Below are 20,453 nucleotides of genomic sequence, written 5' to 3' on the forward strand. Positions count from 1 at the left end.
TAACTTGTGTAATGACATCATAAAGTTGAATGACAAACATTAATTTTTGTGAGGTAGGAACCCAAGTTGCAAAAGTCCCTATTGAGTAATGGGAAGAGGCAGGTCTGAGTAAGATGTGTTTAATCATTGTAAAAAAAATATAGTAAGTTTGATCATTTGTAATACAAAATCAGATGACAAGCTACAATGGAATACTTGAATGATAAATGCCAAAGTGACCTTTGGATCTGTTAGAGAGCATTGTTCTCAGGATAAAGTTCAAACAAAATCATTCAGGGGAGTAAGAATCGTGAATACACTAGATAAGACAAGTGATTAATGCCCTCCATTAACAATTGGATGCAATTTATTAGATTCAGTTCAAAACTTGGGGCATAAATCAATCAGGTAGAAAAAAATGAGACTCAACTAGTGACGCAACCAAAGAAAGAAAGAAAACCCTTATCCTTTCACAGCTATTATTGTTACTTCTAAAAAAAATCTCATTGACCTATTTTTGGTAATCCAAGAACAGCAATATAATCTCCTTCTTTCTTTTTTGAAATAATTATAATGATTTCTTGTCGCATACTAAATGCAATTGTATTGTCATGTACAAAATACTTAACTTTCATTTATTTTAGTATATAGTTAGATCAAGTTATATGCACTTAATGTGCAAGACACTCAACGTTATAAATTTTTTAGAAGCTTTTAGAGTTTGCTTTCAAAATTTTGGATGCTAATAAAAAGAGAACGCATTGTCCCTTACCATTTACACCCTCCATTGCACCACCAACTACATGTTGTGCAGCTACATCATAGACATGCCGTGTGGTAGTTGCAGGCCCAAACACTCTATCTGAAAACATCAAATACACAGTTAAATAGCTGTCCAACACAATTTATTTCAATAAAAAGTCAAGAAGAAAGCTAGCGTAAACATGACAGTAACTCTATCTTATGCCTTTCACAGATCATAGAATTTCAATTCCCAAGAAGAATATGTGAAATTCTCATTTGTTAAATTCTGGACATGTTATTTAGCTTGATCAGATGATTCAAAAGCTTTTTGATCTAAGTTGCTTTAAACTGATCATATTTTACAAAATTAATACTTAAATCTAAGCTTATTAAAAACAGAAGGAAATATATCCTCACACTTATACTTGCTACATTATACTACAAGCACAAATCTTTCTGACACATGATTCTCCTTACAACATTTTGAAATCTTGGTAGCGTTTCAAGAATTGAGCATCCTGGATAACAAATTCAATACAAAACAACACGAGAACACTCTGAATCTAAGGAGAGTTAAGGAATCAGTTTATTTTATACTGCACATATGTATGAAGCATAGTGTCCATCAGAAGAACATGCAAATTATTTGTTTCTCCTCATAAACTGCAGTAAATTCTAAACAACCCTAGTGTGTGTTTTAACCCACATTTAGTTAATGTATAAAAGAAAACTAAAAGGACAGAGTCATATTTATTATAAACATTAATGAATGCCGAAAGAAGGTCAATAATACTTACAGTTACCACAAGTTACAGAAAACCAGAAGTTATCAAATGACAAAAAGCAGAACCAGACAGTTGAGGACAAGAAGTAGCAAACAAAAAAGTTGCTCAGATATGATACAGAAAGTACCATCAACCCAAAAGAGAATTTCCAGAAGCATATCTTGAAGAGTTTGGCATGAAAGAGGTTAACAAAAGAAAAGGATCAATGGAGCATTTCAGGAAATAAAAAAGAATATCAAACACAAAAGAATCCTTTCATCAGCTGGGATTTCAAAATTTTCAACATGAGCAAATATGAAAAAATCAAATAGAGAGTGTTGGTGACATTGTAATAGCAGAGACAGAGGTGCTGAAATGCTGTAACACAAGCAGATAAATAAGCCTTGGATTGGTTGTTAGACTCTGGTATTCTGGTAGCTACTGAGGCTGATTGACTGACCAAACCAGCTAGACCATTGATGCCTAAAAGAACTTGATTGCATTGCACATTGTATTATTAGTTGATTTCTACGAAAATTTGATTTTGTACTGTAGCCCTGCATGATAAATTATGTTGCATACTAGTCTTAAAATAACAAAGTCAAAAAATAGTGCAAGGAAAGTAATTTAATATGGCATTTCAATTGATTTTGTACACAGAAAACATGCAATTGATAAATATGGTAAAATAATGAGTGTGTTATTAAACAGAGATCATAAATGATCTATATATATATAAGTATACACAAGAATGTTTTTACAACAAACAAAGAGAGAGAAATAGAAACATTCTTAAGAGAGAAAGAGAAAGTCTCCATATTGAACATAGGGAGAAAATGGAAATATACAAGAAGAGTGACCATTAGAAATAGAAGTAAATCTATGAAAGAGAGAGAAACAAAAATAGAGAGATTCAACTCTAATACCCTCCCTTAATGGTCAATCTAACTTTAAAACAACAAAAAAATATTACAAGGGAATCCAATCTATATGTTCTGCAATATTAGTTTGTGGTAGGACAAGCGTCGCTACCCAGAACAAGTGCCTCAAGAGGACAGTACTCGAAGTTTGTTATTGTTGGGTGGATATTTTGCAACCGATAATTTTGGGTAAAATTCCAATCGCAAAATAGGATGACCAGCCACAATGTGTGAGACAAAATCTCTCCTACCTTAAAGGGAAGGCTCCCACTTCTCACCGTTCCTTGGATCAACTCAAGGTAAGCAAGAAATTGAGAGATTTTATAAAATGGGTGTTACCAATATCCTTTCTTTTAAACTTTCAAGAAAGAATCCACTTACTCATGGAGCGAGTAATGGCCAAGGTGAATCTCTAACTACACTTCTATCAAGAGCTGGAAATAGTGATACTGATAAACCTTCACTAACTCAAAGGCTAGCTGAAAATGTACCGGTTTGGCTCTAAGTCCGATCATACTTCTATATGACAAGCTTTACAATTAGGGCACATAGACTCCTAAAAGTAAGAATACTTAACTATTTTGCGAATTAAGAAAGAAGTATGAGCTACAGACAAAGCTTCTAGCTATATATTTCCACAACCACTCCCAATCAAAACTTCGGCTCTGATTGCTTCTTAAATCACTATGCTCTTTTATTAAACACACAATAATAACATGAATCAAGAAAATAGGCACAAATTATAGTCAAAGCTTCTAATTTGCTCTATCACAATTGCTTTCAGTCAAAGATTCGAATCCAATTGCTTCTTTTATTCACTTTTCTCCCAAATTCATACTACACAATCAAAGTTATCCTCGCACAAATGTGACAGAGCTTTCTTGCATACAACAAAAGATGATTTTTACAATGAGAGGGCACTCCTTTATATAGGCACAAGAGTTGAGAAAAAGATGGAGAAAAAAGTATGAGCAACTCAACCAACTTTGACCTAGTCTAACTACAAAAGAAAATAAAGGGCTACATGCAATTGCACATGCAACTCACATTACATCTTTTCATGTACATGCAACTCGCATTACATGTAATTACACATCTTCATGTAATACATCCTCTTCAATTACAAACATGAAAGAAGAAGAAGACAGAAAAGAAGGAAACAATCCTAAGGATTGTTCTAAAGGCCCTTGTACTTGACAATGCGATCTCAAATGATCACATGATCAGAAGTTCTTGTACTTTGTGCCATTACATTCACCTCAATAATCACACTGTTGCGTCTTTTGATAGCTTGATGTGATCAAACTTTTCTAGCTCAAGTTCCAGTAAATTCTCCTTTTGTATATTGACACATTCTGGATTCTCTGACACTTTGAAAGCCTTCTTGACGATGTCTAAATGTAAACTCGGAATAACTTTCCATCAGCATCTTTAAATCTTCTTTTTTTGAAGTAAAGTGCTTAGCGTATGAGAATGTGTGCGAATGAAGATTGTTGATTCTCAAACGTGACTTAGGATCTTCAAGACGTCATTACATGGAAAATGGATTACATGCATATGCAACATGTAATGAGGAATGAAAAGTGAGATGGATTGCGAATGGGGATGGTGGATGCACTTTACATGTATATGCGAATGGAGGATGAGATGCAAAGCATCATAGAAAGCTTCAAAAACATATAATTGCTCATGAAGGCGCGAATGCATATGGAGGGATGGAAATGGAAAATAGAAAAGGGATGATGAACTTTATAGTCATCTTTGGTGAAAATGAGAAGTCAAAGTACATGGAAGATGAAAATGACATCTTTTTGACTTTTCAAAAAATGACTTGTAATCAAAATTGGACCTTTTGGATGCCTTTCGTGTAATCATATTGTGCGAGTGGATGCAGAAAGTGAGATGGGTGAAAATGGAAGCGAAAAATGGGATTACATGCATGTGCGTATGGTGAATGAGAAAAAAAATGTAATCGCATTTGTCGGAGGGGGAAATGTGAGATGTCATGACATGGAAACAGAATGTGGAATGTGATGATGCTTTCACATGAAGTGGAGCAAAAACAAGTTCTTGGGAAAGAACTTGCAATTTCTTCAAGTGGAGAAAACCGACAAACAAGCACAAAGCATGCAACACAAAAGCAACACACAAATTTGAAGTTGTAACTTGGGGAAGAACTATGTCATGTCCCCAATTTTCGGTGGCAGTCTGATTAATTAATTTTCTGGAGCAAGGTACAATGATGCTACGGTCCAGGTCCATTATTGAATCATGGCTAAGCAATGAAACATTTGATTGTAATAGGAATTTCTCCCTGAACAATGAAGGTATGATTATATTTTGCATTTGAAATGTCTTGGTGAATTATGTGAGGAATTACTCCATTCATGACAAATCTCATAGTGTATTAGTGCAACTCTGATTACAAGAATAGAACTTGACATCAGTTTGTAACTAGTTCGTTAAGCAACCTTGGGTGCTAACTGTTTGACGAAATGCCTAATCATTGAAGTTTTAGTATTTTTGGTTTTAAAGAAGCAATCATCCTGTCGAGGTTATTTCAGTGGTATCAGAGCGGTTTTCTTGCCATCCTGTGGGGTGAGAACCAAATTACATGAGTGATCAGCACTCTACTTCAACCAAGATGGACAGGTACAACACAAAGTCTCCAAGGACACAATCTTGGACCAGTAATAGACATAGTATTCAGAGTCGGAATTGTGGAAAGGAGGACTATTCAGGCATTCAGGATGAGCTCAGAAAAATCAGACATAACATGTCTGAACTGATGGTTAAGCACCACCGTATGATTGACAGGCTGTCCGACCCAACTAAGGTGAATAAGTCAACTGGTTTTCGATTCGGAAAATCTTCTCGCAAAGCACTAGCTGATACAGTGGGCGATGTTACTAGGAACCTTAATGAGGAGTTCGAGAAACAAGTGTGCAACCGGTCAGAGGCTTCAGTTCGGTCACAGGAAGAAGTGGTGAAGGATATTACGCTGATGGATAGTAACTGTCAACTTGATACTTCAATTGAGACAGTTGTATACAGGTTTCCCAAGGGTGATGTCTCAGATACTCAAGGTGGTTTGGTTCCGACAGTCAATGATTACAGTGAAGTGAGTTCAGATGATGATAGGGATGTTGATGATAAGATACCAGGTAGAGATGAGCAAACACTGAGTATTCATGATTTTGCTGAGAGAGAGTACCAGGCTCAGTTAGATGCTTCGTCACATGAGGATGAAATTGGTAGTACTTCACATAATTGGTCCAGCCAGCTGAAGGTGAGCAAAGATAGTGTTGTGACTTCTTTATCTCATCATGACAGGATGCGGGAGATGATAGAAGAGCACATCCGAATGATTCAGTTACAAGGAAGACATAAGGGAGTCCAAGCAAAATCTTCTTGGTTTGACTTACAGGCAATTAGTGAAGGAATGGGAACCTTGAAGTCAAGCTATTTACATCTTCTATCAAATCGTGACCATCTTCTAAGCCTTGCCAAAGACTATTCAGATGCCTTGAGGAGGAAGGCGGAGGAAGTTGTCAAGCTTTCTTGCGAGCTTGAGGACACTCGAACAACTTTGGCATTACTGGACTGGGAGAAACATGGGAGTGAGCATGGCATGGAGCTAAGCTTAGTTTCATCTGGCACTCAGTTTTCTGCATTAGGCTGTTCATATGTGGTCCCTGATAATGATACGAGTTCATCTTGCATTCACATCCAGGATACAAGGACAATGTCAGACAAATATGAGAAGTTAGCTGGTATTGGTCACATTACTCAGGTAAGTAGTTTGCTTGAGTTACCAGCTGTTTCTTGTATATGGATTCGGGAATGTTTGAGCAGCATTTGGGATTCAGTCAACCGAAGATCTTTAGCACTTTATGATAGCCATGATTGTTTGAGTATTATCATGGATTTGATTAGCAAAATACACAGTGTTGTTTTTCCTTGTGCCAGCAGCTCATCCGATATTGGTATTAGTTTTTATGCACCGTTGTTGGGTTTGGTTCATATATGCAGACGACCGTTCTTGCTGGAAGGTGTTGAAGATTTTTCATATTTGGCAGAATGTACAGATGAGTCCCAGGATCATTTTGGCCTTGCTGACATCCAGGAGGATGAAATGGACAATTTTGAAGATTCAGCTTCTTTGACAAATTCTTTGGGTACAGAGGAATTAGACAGCAGTACTACAGATTTTGACACCCTGGATGTTGATATGGATCTTGGAGATGATTCGCTAGTTATGGATGGTAATAGTCTAGAAACCAGTAACCTTGAGGATACTTTTTTAGACAGGGCACTAGAAGAGGCTTGTAGGAGACAGTTCAGCCAGAGCCATCATGTGATTAGCCAGTTGAAAGTTAGTGAGCGAGACATTGCTATCGCTTGTGAGCATTTTGATACTGCTCGTCAGTTGTTGGCTGTTACTGGTTGGGGTTCTTCTATGACAGATGAGTCCAGCGGTGGTTACTTTTCTTTGGCAGAGATTCTTGCCTTGCGTGAAGTTGTTCGGATTTTGAAGCAAGATTATTTACGATTGGTAGCCGACCGTGATCACCTGGTTGAGTGGGGAAGTACAGCATATGAGGCACTCTTGGATCGTGAAGAGGAGGTGAGTGAGCTTTCCCAGGAGCTCATAGCGACTACTGAAGCTTTAGAGGACACACGGCGGGATCTACAGAAGTCGCAGTTTCAGTTGAAGGAGGTGACCGTGGAGTTGGAGCATTTGTGGTCAAAACCAGCCCTAGACCCAGCTCATTTGTCTATTGAGGTATGTGGTGGTGAGTACACTCCTACAATTGCTACTAAGGAGCATAAGGTTGGAACTGACACACATGTTCAGGATTTAGAAGTAGCTGGTCTTAATGAGTTTGAGACACCAGTAGAATCGAGACTCCAGATTAATTCTTCTCAGATAGACGACAGTATGGTCCAGTTGAGTATGCCATCCTTACAGGAAGATCAGTTGTGGTGTGCAGGGGAGTATGTTGATGCTTCCTCGTATAATTTTTACTGCATTGAATCATTCATGGGATATTTGCTGGATAGTGCACGTGTTCATTGGGATTCGCATAAAGTGACAGAAGGTGTTCTCATCCAAGACATTAGTATTATTTGCAGATTGGTTGAGAAGATTATAATGGTCCACTCTACTATGCTACCTCACAGGGATCTCGAGGAGAGGTTTGTTGAGAAAAGTGCACAGGATCCTAATGAGCCTACAGCTACTCGGAGTCTGAAATTGGAACCATCCATTGATTCTCAGTCCAGCGATGGAGAGCCAGTAGCAGAGTTTGGGGGTTCTTACCGGCATTATACGGTGAGGTACGCTCATCATTTTTCTATTGACCTAGAGTTGGAAGATTTGTTTTCACACAGGTGCAGTTTGGCTCCAGTTTCTTACCATCCATTATGGGATGGATTGGCACCATCTTTTGAAAATAAAATTGGTAGTAGCAAGTTACTCAGCCTGCAGCGTCGACACACCCAGGGCAATTTTTCAGAGGTTGGATTTGATGGCAGTGATTCAGGCACCTATGGCTGTTGTCATATCTACAGTGCAGTTGGGTGCAGGAGTCATTTTGACAGGGGCTTGAGTTTTGATAGAGTTGATGTTTCAGTTGGCTTGAGTTCCGCAGAATGGTTTCTTCTACCGACATCTACAGTTGGTTCTCAGATGATTTCATCAGAATTGTCAGTTGTTTGGGGATTGAGTACAGTTTTTCAGTTGTTGGTAATAATGTTTTCTCCACGAGAGTATGGTGCAGATTGGGATGATACACAGATTTACATTTGGGATCCAGGCAGACTGATTGGTTCATGGTTCAGCCATTGCTTGGGGACAAGCAATTTCAGGAAGGGCGGACTGTCATGTCCCCAATTTTCGGTGGCAGTCTGATTAATTAATTTGATTAACTTGGTTGTCCAAAATAATGAATATTTTATGAGGACGACTAATTAATCATTTTAATTAAATAAATAAATGATATTAAGTTAATTACTTATAAAGTTATCAAATAAATAAATATTAAAAGATAACTTTATATTTAATTAATTTAATAAAGTGACTTGGATTATAAAATATTTAATAAAGTCACTTAAGAGATAAGATCAAAAATGTTCTAGAAGTCTCTGGAGAAGATGGAGAGAAAAGAATAAATAGGCACCCCGGGGCTCCATTCGAAGGAGGCAGTTAGTTAATCTTCCTTTTGATTTCAGATTGTGATTCAATCATAGGTGCATTGTGGAACCTAGGGTTTTCGCAATTGTCACAGTTGGCCATTGAGAACAATAACTCTCAATAGGTACACAATTTTGAGGGTGTGAAATATCATCTGAATTATTGCTGATTGGAGGTGACATTCAGTCATTTCATCCGGGGCGATCTGTGGCTTAAAGCCGAATTATATGATTTGTTCACATTGGAGGAGGCAGCTAACTATCGTCGAATTGGGGAAAAACTCGAAGGGAATTAGGAATACGTTGGTGATCACTAATTTCCATATCCGGTTGGAGTGGCAGCCAATTTGTTGCAAGGTCATTCCTGAACCTAGACGGCTCTGACTACAGCAGACTTGAATTAAGTTATCTCCTACAGTCGGCAACAGGTATCAACGCTAGAGGGCGGTCTTGGGAAAGGGAGCAGATAGAGGTAACTCGTATCCATCAATCTGCATCACACGAGATTGAGAGAAAACGGGCGGAAGAGCATTCTTGCCATGTATAATTCAGGCGCCTTACTTCTCATACACTTCAGTCATTGATCGAAGGTCAGAGACTATTGCAGGGATTAAAAAAAAGTGTATGTATCGTTCCTTGCGGAGGATCAAAGGAGATTTAGGGCCAGAACGAGAATTAACCTGTCACGCGACTTGAGTAATAACTTATGCGATTGGATTGTTTAAGCCGACATTCCCGCCATCATTCTTTCCAACCACAGTTGGGACTTTACCGACGGGTATCAGAGGGCATTCTAGCGAGGGGCGGACTTCCAAGCTCCGAGTTAGTCTTAGATGATATTATAATCGAGTTGCAACTGCTCGCTTACAGAGTTTTAGCCGCCCACTCCAGTCCTGACGTTCCCAACAACAAGCATACGCATTTGAAATGCGTCTGTTAATTCTGTGGTAGAGACTGAGCGTTGTTTGGAGCCAATATCTACTATCTACTCAGCAATAGTTTGGCGACTCTTGGTGATCCAGGTTCCGACTTCTTTTGCACATTGATATTTGAAGAAACTATTGTGATTACTCTGGGTCGAAATATTTGTAGGGTCTGCTTTCCGAATTCCGACTCAGTATTACCGCAAACAGAGGACATGAATAATATAAATGGCAGTAAGTAGCGATTTGAATGGATTTAGTCGAGTTCCAACCACACCACAAGTTGACCAGGCGGTAGAGACAATAATCCATTGAATAGCTGGAGGAAACCCGTATTCCGATCTTCCTGCGGCAGATTGCACTAAAGGAGAGTCGGCACCCATTCCGTCCAGTCTGTGACGGCTTTGAATCAACTCCTGCTTCATCTGATTGAGAACTTGGCAGATGCAGTGGAAGGGGGAGTTCGAGATCAACATTCAGATATGCTGTTCTTGACTGGGAATAAGCTCAGTGGTTGATGTGACATGGTATCATGAGGGGCCTTATGTAATACCACAAACAATACTGGCTATGAGAGTTTTCAAATGATATTGTAATAAGGTAAATGAGTTGACAACGCAGCTTGAGAAATGTCAACAATTGCTAAATTCTGGAGCAAGGTACAATGATGCTACGGTCCAGGTCCATTATTGAATCATGGCTAAGCAATGAAACATTTGATTGTAATAGGAATTTCTCCCTGAACAATGAAGGTATGATTATATTTTGCATTTGAAATGTCTTGGTGAATTATGTGAGGAATTACTCCATTCATGACAAATCTCATAGTGTATTAGTGCAACTCTGATTACAAGAATAGAACTTGACATCAGTTTGTAACTAGTTCGTTAAGCAACCTTGGGTGCTAACTGTTTGACGAAATGCCTAATCATTGAAGTTTTAGTATTTTTGGTTATAAAGAAGCAATCATCCTGTCGGGGTTATTTCAAACTAAAAACATAAAAAAGAACAAATTCTTCATTTTTAAAGGAAAAATGCACTTTCCATGGCAACAAAATCAACAAGTGGAATCATCAAGCAATAATGTGCATAAAATCAGCAAGATAAGCACAAATTAAATAACAAAAAAGAAAGAGTCCACTTACATAAAGATTACGGAGCCAAAATAGCAAGTTTACTTGAAGACCAATTCTCCCTAAAATCCGGATTTTCAAACAACTTTTTGACTTTTTCCGCACTTGCATGTAATGGGCATTCAATAGTTGAATTTGACATGAGATGGCCAAAAACGTGGTCTCCAAAGACAAGAGCACACATTTAAACTCAAAAACGATCCCACTCGATCCAAATGTATGGGCTGAAATGCCTCTTTTTTGAGTTTTTTGAACAAAAACATGACTTTTTTATGCAAAAATTTGGGCCATTTTTGCAAAGACGTAGCCAAAAAATGCATTTTTTGAGTCATCTTTGATTTTTGAATGCAAAAACAACTTCCCCAAATGCATATACATGGATCAAAATGCAAAAACATGACTCCAAAATGCCAAAAAAGTGGATAAAAACCCCCAATTTTCGGTTTTTAGCAAAAGCATGATTCATAAAAAGCATGAAATTAATTCGTTTTTGGCTTTTAAGTGCAAAAATGTGAACCAAGATATATTGCAAATGATTGAAGATGCCAAAACTCCTCTTTTTCTTGCAAAAACGTGATTTAAATCACTCAAAATGGATTTATTTGAAGATTTTTCCAAAGCGTGCCCTTGAAGGAGTTTGAAAAATTGTTTTTTAGCGAGATAAATCCATTTTCAATGTTAGAAAATACAATACATAAATATCATTTAAAAAGTAACATTTAAATGAGCATTTGTTTTTAAAATCAAAAATTAAATTGAAACTATATAGCTATATAGTCACTTTAAGTGAAAAATTAAAAAGTAACTTAAAATTATAACGTAAAGTGCACTATAGTCACTTTAAGTTAAAAATTTAAAGATAACAAAAAGTATAGTGCACTATAGTCACTTTAACTTAAAAACATAACAAAAAGTGAATTAAGTCATATTTATCAAAAAGTGAAAGTCAAAATTAGAAATATAACATCATATTTTTAATTTGTGCTGTTGTATCAAAAAGGTCCACTTTTGGAGCACTAAAATGGGCATATCTCTTGACTGACAACTCCGATTGAGCTCTAGGTTAGACCAAATCGAAGGGAAAAATGAAAGCCATGACATGAGCATAACCAAAAGACTAAAAACCAACAAACACAAACTCAAAAGCAAAAAACAAACGATCAAGGCCTCAAAAATCAAGTGAAGGCTCGACAAAATGCAAAACAAAAAAGATTTGACGAAAGCTTTTAATAAAACAATTTGATATACGAATTGAAATTGATTGATTGATCAACATTAAACAATTGAATATCAAATTTAAGCTTAGAGAAATGCGAAACTAGCTTGAAAAAGTTTCATGTTATTACCAACATTTTGTGGTGACAAAATGCAAGACAACAGTCATCATTCTCTCTTTCCAGACATTATAGTTATTTTCATTGAATCGCTGACAATTATAATTATAGTTATTCTCCTTTCTTTATTTGAATGTGACTTAGTTGTTTTTTCAATGCAAGAACCCTAGTTGCATTATTTACCTCATGCATTTAGTAATGCATTCATCATATCAAATGTTGTCTGATGTTTTGTAAGCATGGGTACAATATCATTTTTTACTCCATCTAATATGATTTGAATTGCTTTCCTATTTCCTTTGGTCCAGATAGATTTATGAGGTTCAACTGGAGATTTGGATGCTTTATCAACAAATTGTTTTACATCATTCTCTTCAAGAATCATCATGATTCTGAATTTCCAGGCATCAAAGTGTTCTTTCCCATCAAATCTGTCCTCGAGTCTAATTGTGTATGCCATTTGAAGATAGGAGATAGATGTTAGATAAATTAAAATCTGATTACTGAATTTTGCAGAGCCTAGGTTTGACTACCAGAACTCTGATACGATGTAAAGTTTCTGCAAATTCTGATGGAAAATATTTAGTAATATTATGCAACTATCTCTGATCTAATACCTTTTCCTTGATGGAGATTGTCTTGTTCAATTTCTTATTGAATATGAGATCTTCCTTTGCTGATAACAGTTCTGCAAGTAATATTTTATATCCTGATATAAATCGCTAAGGGAATGAATGATAAAGAGGCAGACTTGAAATGTTTTGTGTGCTCTTTATCCACAAACATACCTCTATACATATGGCAACTAAGGAACATGACCCGTTTACGAGTTAGACAAAATAACAATTAAGTTAACTAATCTTGTTAGTGTTTAAACAAACAAGACTTAACCTAAGATAGACGCCGGTTATCTAGAGGACAGTATATCATATTTATAGGCCTTTCAAAGGCATCATAACTATAATCGGATCTGTACAATCTGCTTCATCAGATCAGTATATTTTAGAGTTACAGAACTAACAGCGCGGATTTTTTTGGTGGGGGAGGATTTTGAATGCATTTGGGTGCGTCCATATATAAATTTTTTTTGTTTTTTTTTTTTTAAATATATATATACAATAATTTATGTATGCAAAGAAATGCAAGAAATATACAAAAATAAACCATTCCGTAGCAATTAGCATATTCAAATTAAAATAACAATAATGTCTAATTAGTAAATTACTCAAGTTCAAGATTCCAATGCAATTCAAATTACAATATCAAAGGAGACAATTTGGGGCAAAAAGGAGACAAAATATAATTTTAAAGAACTAAAAAACACATGTTATATTGTGTCACTTAAGTGACTTGGCACCTAAAAATCGCGAATGGTCCATGGATTCTCGTGGATGCTTCATGGATGCTTTCCCAAGCATCCTACGAGAACCCGCAGGCAGACTCCATGCTTCCTGCCCACCTCCCCCATGCATCCGCACCAGCATCCGGGTAAAACATGCACGCACCAGTATCTTAGAAAAATTCTAACCATCATTTTTTCCCTCACATCTTATGTTAGCCTGAAAAGGACTATCATACAATTTAATCCACCTAAGATATATGTTGTTTTTAACCTTAAGCTTTGTCATTTTATCTCGTATGCCTCTCTCAAGTTGATCCTCCCAGCCGTACAATACAAATAATGCCTTTTCCTCCTTGCATTGTGTTCATGTTATAGCTGCAGAAATTATCTTAGTCCCCAAAATTCAAATTAAATAAATAACTGATATAGTCATCTCTGTGATGTATTGCTGATTCACCATCTCTATGATGTGTTTCTGAATCATATTCTACCGAATCCAATTCATATCATGATCAATAATAAATAATTATCTATATTCTACTAAAGTCATTTCAACTCATAAAGTTCGCTTCATTTTCTCTAACACCATCGGTTGTGTAAGAAGGCCAAGCCTTCGTTGTCAAGAAAACAAAGGGTCAAGACATGGTTAACATTCTTCAAGGATGTATTCGCACAGTGAGATGGATTGAGATATTGCTTTAGAGAGATCGATCTCAAGGAGAATTGATTATAATCTGCAGATTCACATTGAGAGAGAGGTGCTATTAGTTTGATTCAGTTTGGCCTAGTGTTTGGCTAAGTTGTAACCTAGTTTTCTGCTCTTTCATTATGTATATACGTATAGATTTGTGGCTGGATTTTCCTCCCTCAAGTTGGCGGGCTTTCCCAAGGTATTTGTTGTGTCTTCTGTTAATTATTTTGTTTTTTGCTGATCATTTCATTTTTGGTATAAAAATTAACATGGTATCACAGCAGGTTTAAGCAAGATATTGGAAGTGAAAAGAAAGCACAATATTTAGCAAACTTTTGGTCATCAATGGGATTACTCGAGCCCATAAATGAAATGAATTAGAATTATATTACTGTCAGCTTTAAATTATAACACAAAGCTGCATTTTGGAGGCAAAGTAAACGAAGTATTTCTCACAAATTAGGGGAAAGGCTATTATAAAAGGAGGGAAAACAAAATTGTGAAAGCAATCTGGAGATTGTTATTTTTATTTTGAATTTTTTCTGTGTGAGCTTAAAGCTTTGCTTGAAGGTCGAACAAAACCCTGCATGAAAACCCTAGATGGTTTGATGATTTAAAATTTTAAACAATAACCATGATAACCCAACAATAACCATGACAACCCAGATCAGCCCCCTTGGTTGATTTGCTTCAATATTCACAGGTGTATTACATCACTCAGTTTGTGGACGGCTATCCCACTCATGGTTGTGATTAAAAGATGATATTGACAGGGGCTTAATAATATTGCAGAGAAATCATATGGGTATGCTGCATGTAAATTTCAGGCATGTTTTAGCATTGTAATATTAGTATATTTGATGTTCAGTTATGCATATTTTATATCAAAATCATTTCCAATAGATTTGTCTTTGTAATCACCTATTTCTAGGGAAATCTATATCGTTTGCTTTGCATGTTGCTATCTTGTAATGAAATGAAGTAAATCCTGTCAGAAATCGAAATATCCAAATCAGATTTGAGACAATATCCTAGTTCAGGATATTTCAACTCACTTATGTAATCAGGATTGGTTCCCATGGTGTCAATGAAAGCTATTGTGTACCATGGGTTTTTAGTATTTACCCGAAAGGGTTTTCTTTCCCACGTTTGGTGTTTGCTTCTGGAAGTTTGCTCTCTCTATGTTTTATGTGGTTTCGTATTTTTAAAAGTTTAAATACTTTTTAATCTTGTCTTAAATCTGTTGGGAATTCATCGGAAGGAATCCTAGGGGTGGATGAGGGTTCTTTAGGCTTTTTCAACACCACCTAAGCCCGTATACTGGTTGAAATTGACATGAACAAAGGTCTTCCCATGGATTTATTGCTGAATCTACAAACGGATATTGGCTGCAATTTTAAGATTATGAAGGAATCCCATTCAAATGTTGAAGATGTTTTCAAACACGGAGTCTTGCTAAACAAAGATTGATCAAACAGGCAACATGGTGGAAGGAGGTTTCATCATAACATTACTTGGCCGAAAAGGCCAGGAAGATATCTCACAAGGAGCTCAGAATGACATCCCAAAGTAAAAAATGAGGAAGTTGTGAAGGAGTTGCAAGAAAAGGATCTTTCAACTTCAAAGGTCACGGAAAAAGGTTTTCTTTGAACAAACAATGTTAATATTGGGTATTGTTTTGTCAGGAAAAAAAAGGATGGCATGGGGGGTTCACATGCATGGATGAGGGTGTAAGGCCTTCTATTGATTCTACAAAGAAGCAGCAAGAGGTTGTAGTGATGGAGGAAGGATGGAGAGTGGTGAAAGGGAAAAAAGATAAAAGAACAAAGAAGGAAGAAACTTTCCAAATGCTCCTCCAGCCACAGATACAAGATGGCAGAAAAGAGGAATGCTTGACATCAACCCATTAATGGGTGTTTGCACTTGGGTGCATTGCTTATTTAGGGAGTTGGCTCTCTGCCTACAGCCACTCCAAGTTTGAGCCACGTCCAAAATCCTGACCTTAATAAAATGTGTGCAGACCACTTAGTTTAGTCTACTTTTACCATAAAAAATATTAAAAGGTTACACTTATTAATAAAAATAATATAAATTTGCAATATTTAAGATTGGACAAGTCCAAAATTCCGACCTTAATAAAATGGGTGCAGACTACTTAGTCTACTTTTACCATGAAAAAAACATTAAAAGGTTAAAGATCATTAATAAAAATAATATAAAATTTGTAACATTTAAAAGTTTAAAAAATTAAAAATAAAAAGAGTCTTAAGTTCCTAAGTAAAAGTACCAAAATTTAGATATCACTAATAGAAAGAAGGATGATTTCACATAAATTTAGAAAGAAATATCAACCTTAGATTTCACTTCCCTAGATTCTAGCTGATTCTCAGAATATTCACGATGGATTTTCCTAAGGGTTCCCACAGACTTGAGAAGAGAATCTTATTCTGTTTCAATAATCAGATTAAATCATCATCAGGATGATGGTCACATAACAATGAAGAAGAGGTTTGTGCAAGTGTAATTGAAGTTTGTAACAGAATATTAATTCAGATATACTTTTTTTTTTTAAAGTAGCTATCAGAGAAAAAAAAGCAACAAGTTCAACAAATCCTTCCAACATTTCTTGTTACTCAAAACACTTCATGCCTGCAAACATGTTGTCACATGAAAACTCAAGACCCTTGTTTGTTGCTGCATTAAAACCCTTGGTTGTTGCTGCATTAAAACACTTCGTTGTTGAATTTGTTTGTTGATGGTCTTGGGGGTTAATGGCTATGCAAAATTTGTTATTTTATGTGATCCAAATTTAAAAAGTCACTATTTTTTTCCTCTTAAACATTCGTAGCTTGAATAGGAGCCCAATACCAGTATCAAATTGACATAGAGCCTAATTACAGAACTACAATTTTGAAATAACAAAATGCATCCCATAAATGTTCTCATCCGGCATCTCTGCTTCTTGCAGTTGATAAATTCTGCATTCATGTAGGGTTTCAACTAAATTATTAACATTCACATCCTCTTAACACAAAAGCAACCAAATTTAACTTTCTGTTAACTGGCAGAAACTCATTATAGAAATCATGTATGAAATGCCTTTTCCTCTGCTTTATATACCAGTTCATTTTTTTTTTAAATATATCAGTAATTTGTTCTCTACGTTGTAAATGATGAAAGGAAACAATGGGTTCACATGGTTCGAAGATGTCTTGTAAGTTTTGGATTTCTTTGTTAAAATAAAAGAAGATAGCAAATAAATGCAGAACTTACGATGCAGTATAATTATTATCATATGGAAGGAACTGTTTACCAAATGCATAAGCTGTCATTGGATTGTATTCATTTCGAACAGTTGTATCTCCATCTGCATACCACGCTATTTCATCTCCCTTCTGAATTTCTCGTGAACTGCGCCACATTAATTTAGATATTCACAATTTAATAAAATCATGGTTCAAATTACTATCCAAAACCAAAACCGTTAAATCTCATCACAGTGTGCACTTAGCCACCATTTCAAAATACGAGACGAAGAAGATTGTGTTAGATAAAACACCCTAAATAGGTTAAATTAGCCATTGACACGATTCAGAAACAGCAGTTGCGGATTGTAAATGTGCTACAAACATCTTTATGTACTAAACATCAACTGATGTGTTAATTCAGCATACTGATGATAGTCGAGATATAAATTTTCAAAACGCAAAAACATCTATACTTCTATAATTGGTGAATTTGCATTCTGAAAAAGATAGAAAATGGTGTACATAATATTATTTGGGTAGACGTGCATTTAAAAATATGGTAAACATAAACATTTGGATCAGCAAGCATTTAAAAATTAAGGTTAAGCGCATAGAAAAAAACAAACATGATCAATACGTAAATATCATGTGGAACTTTGACATTTGAAAGCAGCGCTTTGAAGTGCAAATCTCTGAGTTTCCGTTACATATTACGGGGAAACAAAATCCTCGACTAGAGGTCTATGCCACCTTGTTTGGGAAAAGAGTTTGGAAGTTTTAGAATACTCTCATTGGCATTATCAAAAGTAGCGGTTCCACAAAAGACACGAGCAAAAATGAAGGTACCAGAGAAAAGAATGCTAAAACATCAGCCTGGGTACTTGCACCCAAAAATCAATCCTCATTTAATTTTTCCAAGTAGATTGTCATGCTTAGACTTTAAATTTCCACTGCGATCCAATCTTAGCTTGTGGTTGTTCCAGATCTGATCGTGTACGTGTTATTCATACCATATTTACAAGATATTCAATTCTGTAGGATGATGAGCTGGGACTTTGATAATGACTCTCGCCATTTAAAAAGGGAAGAAGGAAAAAACAAAATTCCTTCGAATTCAAGATTTAACTTGAACAAGTACAAATTTATTTCGATGTGTAATGTGATCCGAAAGGTAAGACAAATTTGCCTTACATTTCAGACACTTTGTCCCGCTTCAATTCGTCTTGATTGTCTGTTAGTTTTAAATTCTGAGCAATTGATCAATAACAACAGACATTACTGAGAAAAACACATCATACTTAAGCTAGGCATTAACAAGAAAACTGTGAGGAAGACTAAATTACTTGAGAGGACGAAATCTGACAGTAACCGTAACATTCTCCTTGGACTTCTGAAAGTCTGCCGAGGCGAGGCTATCGGCATAAGCATACGGCTGAAGGGACTTGCTCTGTATCGCAAATGACGGCAAGTTCCGTGCGCTCCCTGGCGTTGTGGGCGTGCTCCGCCCGGCCGACTTGGACGTGGAGCCAAAGCCCATGCTGCTCGACAAATAAGACGACGCTATCGAAGAAGCCGGCGATGTGGGCGACTTGGGAATCAGGGGCGACGCCTTCCTGTACTTACTGCCATTATTCCCCTTGGACGCCATTGCGCACTCACAGAACAGACTGAACCCAGGCTGAAAAATGGGGATAAATGGAAAGGCATTGGTTTGCTTAGCTTAGAAGATGGAAAAGATGGGCACCAATGCGGCATGAAAAATGCGAAAGAGGGACAGAGATTGGGCCCGATCCGTCTTCCATTTGAGCTGCGGATGTGAAATCCTAACCGTAACCCGCGACTGCTCCTCAACAACTACAAAACTGTCCCATCTCACCCCTTTACCCCAATCGGTCACATTACTCTCTATGCTACGCCAATTGACCGCCTAAACTTCCCATAAGCTTTAATGGCGTATGCTCCTTTGTCCCGCCCAACTGTAGCGACTGCCACTCTTCTCCACCTAATCCGCCTATTCACAAAACGATGGCCCTCTTTTACCTACGCCCGTGTTAAACACGCAAAATCACCTCTAACGCAAACGTCCTTCCCGTGAAGAAGCGCTAAAGAGGTTTTTGAGGTCAAATGCCCAGACAGTTTAACCTAAATGCTTTGAGCTACATTTACCGTCAATATCAAGGCAAACATTTGGGGACCCCAAAGAATTATGCTATCATTCTCGTACGTCCACCGTCTCTGTCTGCGCACGATGGATTCCATGTGGACTGGAAGTTAAAACCAATTATGCTTACTTCATCGATGCGATGCCTCTTGTCATTGGCCTCTTGCAACGTCGGATGCGTTTTCTGTTCTCTATATTTGTAATTTGTTATTCGCGCTCTGTTTTTTATAACGTATGCTTGTGTTTTCTGTTACGACAAGACATCTTACTAACTTCCTATTAGATGTTTTATTTCCTTTTCTGTTCAAACTATATTTGGATTAATTTCTGACCATATTAGAATTTTTTGAATAATTGAAATGATATGTGTATGATGGTAAGGAAGAAATAAATAGGGAGTGGGTCTATTTGAGAAGTCTAGGTGTTTCATTTGGATCTGGTTGAATGGTCTAGGTGTTCATTTTAATAAATTTTATTTAGACACATCCAAACGAAGTGTTCCATTCATTCTTAGGAGAGAGACATTCATTTGAACCACTATCATAAATATATGTCTATAAGTCTAACTAGAGTTAGATTTCTTTCTACCAGTGTTTGAGTATTTTAATAATTGCAATGATAAGTGTATGATGACAAGAGGTCTTAAGAAATAAGTTGTGGGTTATTATGGGTTTATTCAACGTGAAGTAGTAGAGAAATGATGGGTTACATTTCTAATGCTTCACTTTTATGAGCATCACCTCTATAAGTATTAAGTGTTCCATTTATTCTTATGAGAGAAACATTCATTAGAGCCACTACATATGAACATATATCAATAAGTTTGACTCCAAAAAAACTCCACAACGAAAATATAATAATTGGAATGCTAAGTGTATGATGGTAAGGGCTTTGAAGAAATAAATAGGGAGTGGGTCTCTTTGAGAAGTCTAAGTGTTTCACTTTTTATAAACATCATTTAGATGCATTTAAACAAAATGTTTCATCATTTTTTTATTTATTTTTTTATGGAGGGTTTA

The 20,453-nt window shown here is 36.5% G+C and overlaps 1 protein-coding gene across 2 annotated transcripts in view; it reads right to left on the reverse strand.

Annotated features, from left to right (window-relative positions):
• LOC149575414 (kinesin-like protein KIN-7E, chloroplastic) overlaps positions 1–19,599 on the reverse strand; it is a 139,271-nt gene extending 119,672 nt beyond the window's left edge. The window contains exons 1-3 of one of the 2 annotated variants that reach the window (XM_089815146.1): positions 18,617–19,599; positions 17,339–17,436; positions 752–841 (exon numbers count right to left, since the gene is read on the reverse strand). In XM_089815146.1, coding sequence (XP_089671272.1) covers positions 752–841; positions 17,339–17,436; positions 18,617–18,921 — 493 coding nt within the window. In that variant the 5' untranslated portion in view covers positions 18,922–19,599. The remainder of the gene's footprint in view (positions 1–751; positions 842–17,338; positions 17,437–18,616) is intronic. The other variant, XM_089815147.1, reaches the window with a different exon arrangement.
• Between the last annotated feature and the right edge of the window lie 854 nt (positions 19,600–20,453).

The sequence above is a fragment of the Cupressus sempervirens genome, chromosome 2 (genome assembly GCF_028749045.1).
Source record: "Cupressus sempervirens isolate cs-2001-9-10 chromosome 2, ASM2874904v1, whole genome shotgun sequence".
In the NCBI taxonomy this organism is placed as follows: Eukaryota; Viridiplantae; Streptophyta; class Pinopsida; order Cupressales; family Cupressaceae; genus Cupressus; species Cupressus sempervirens.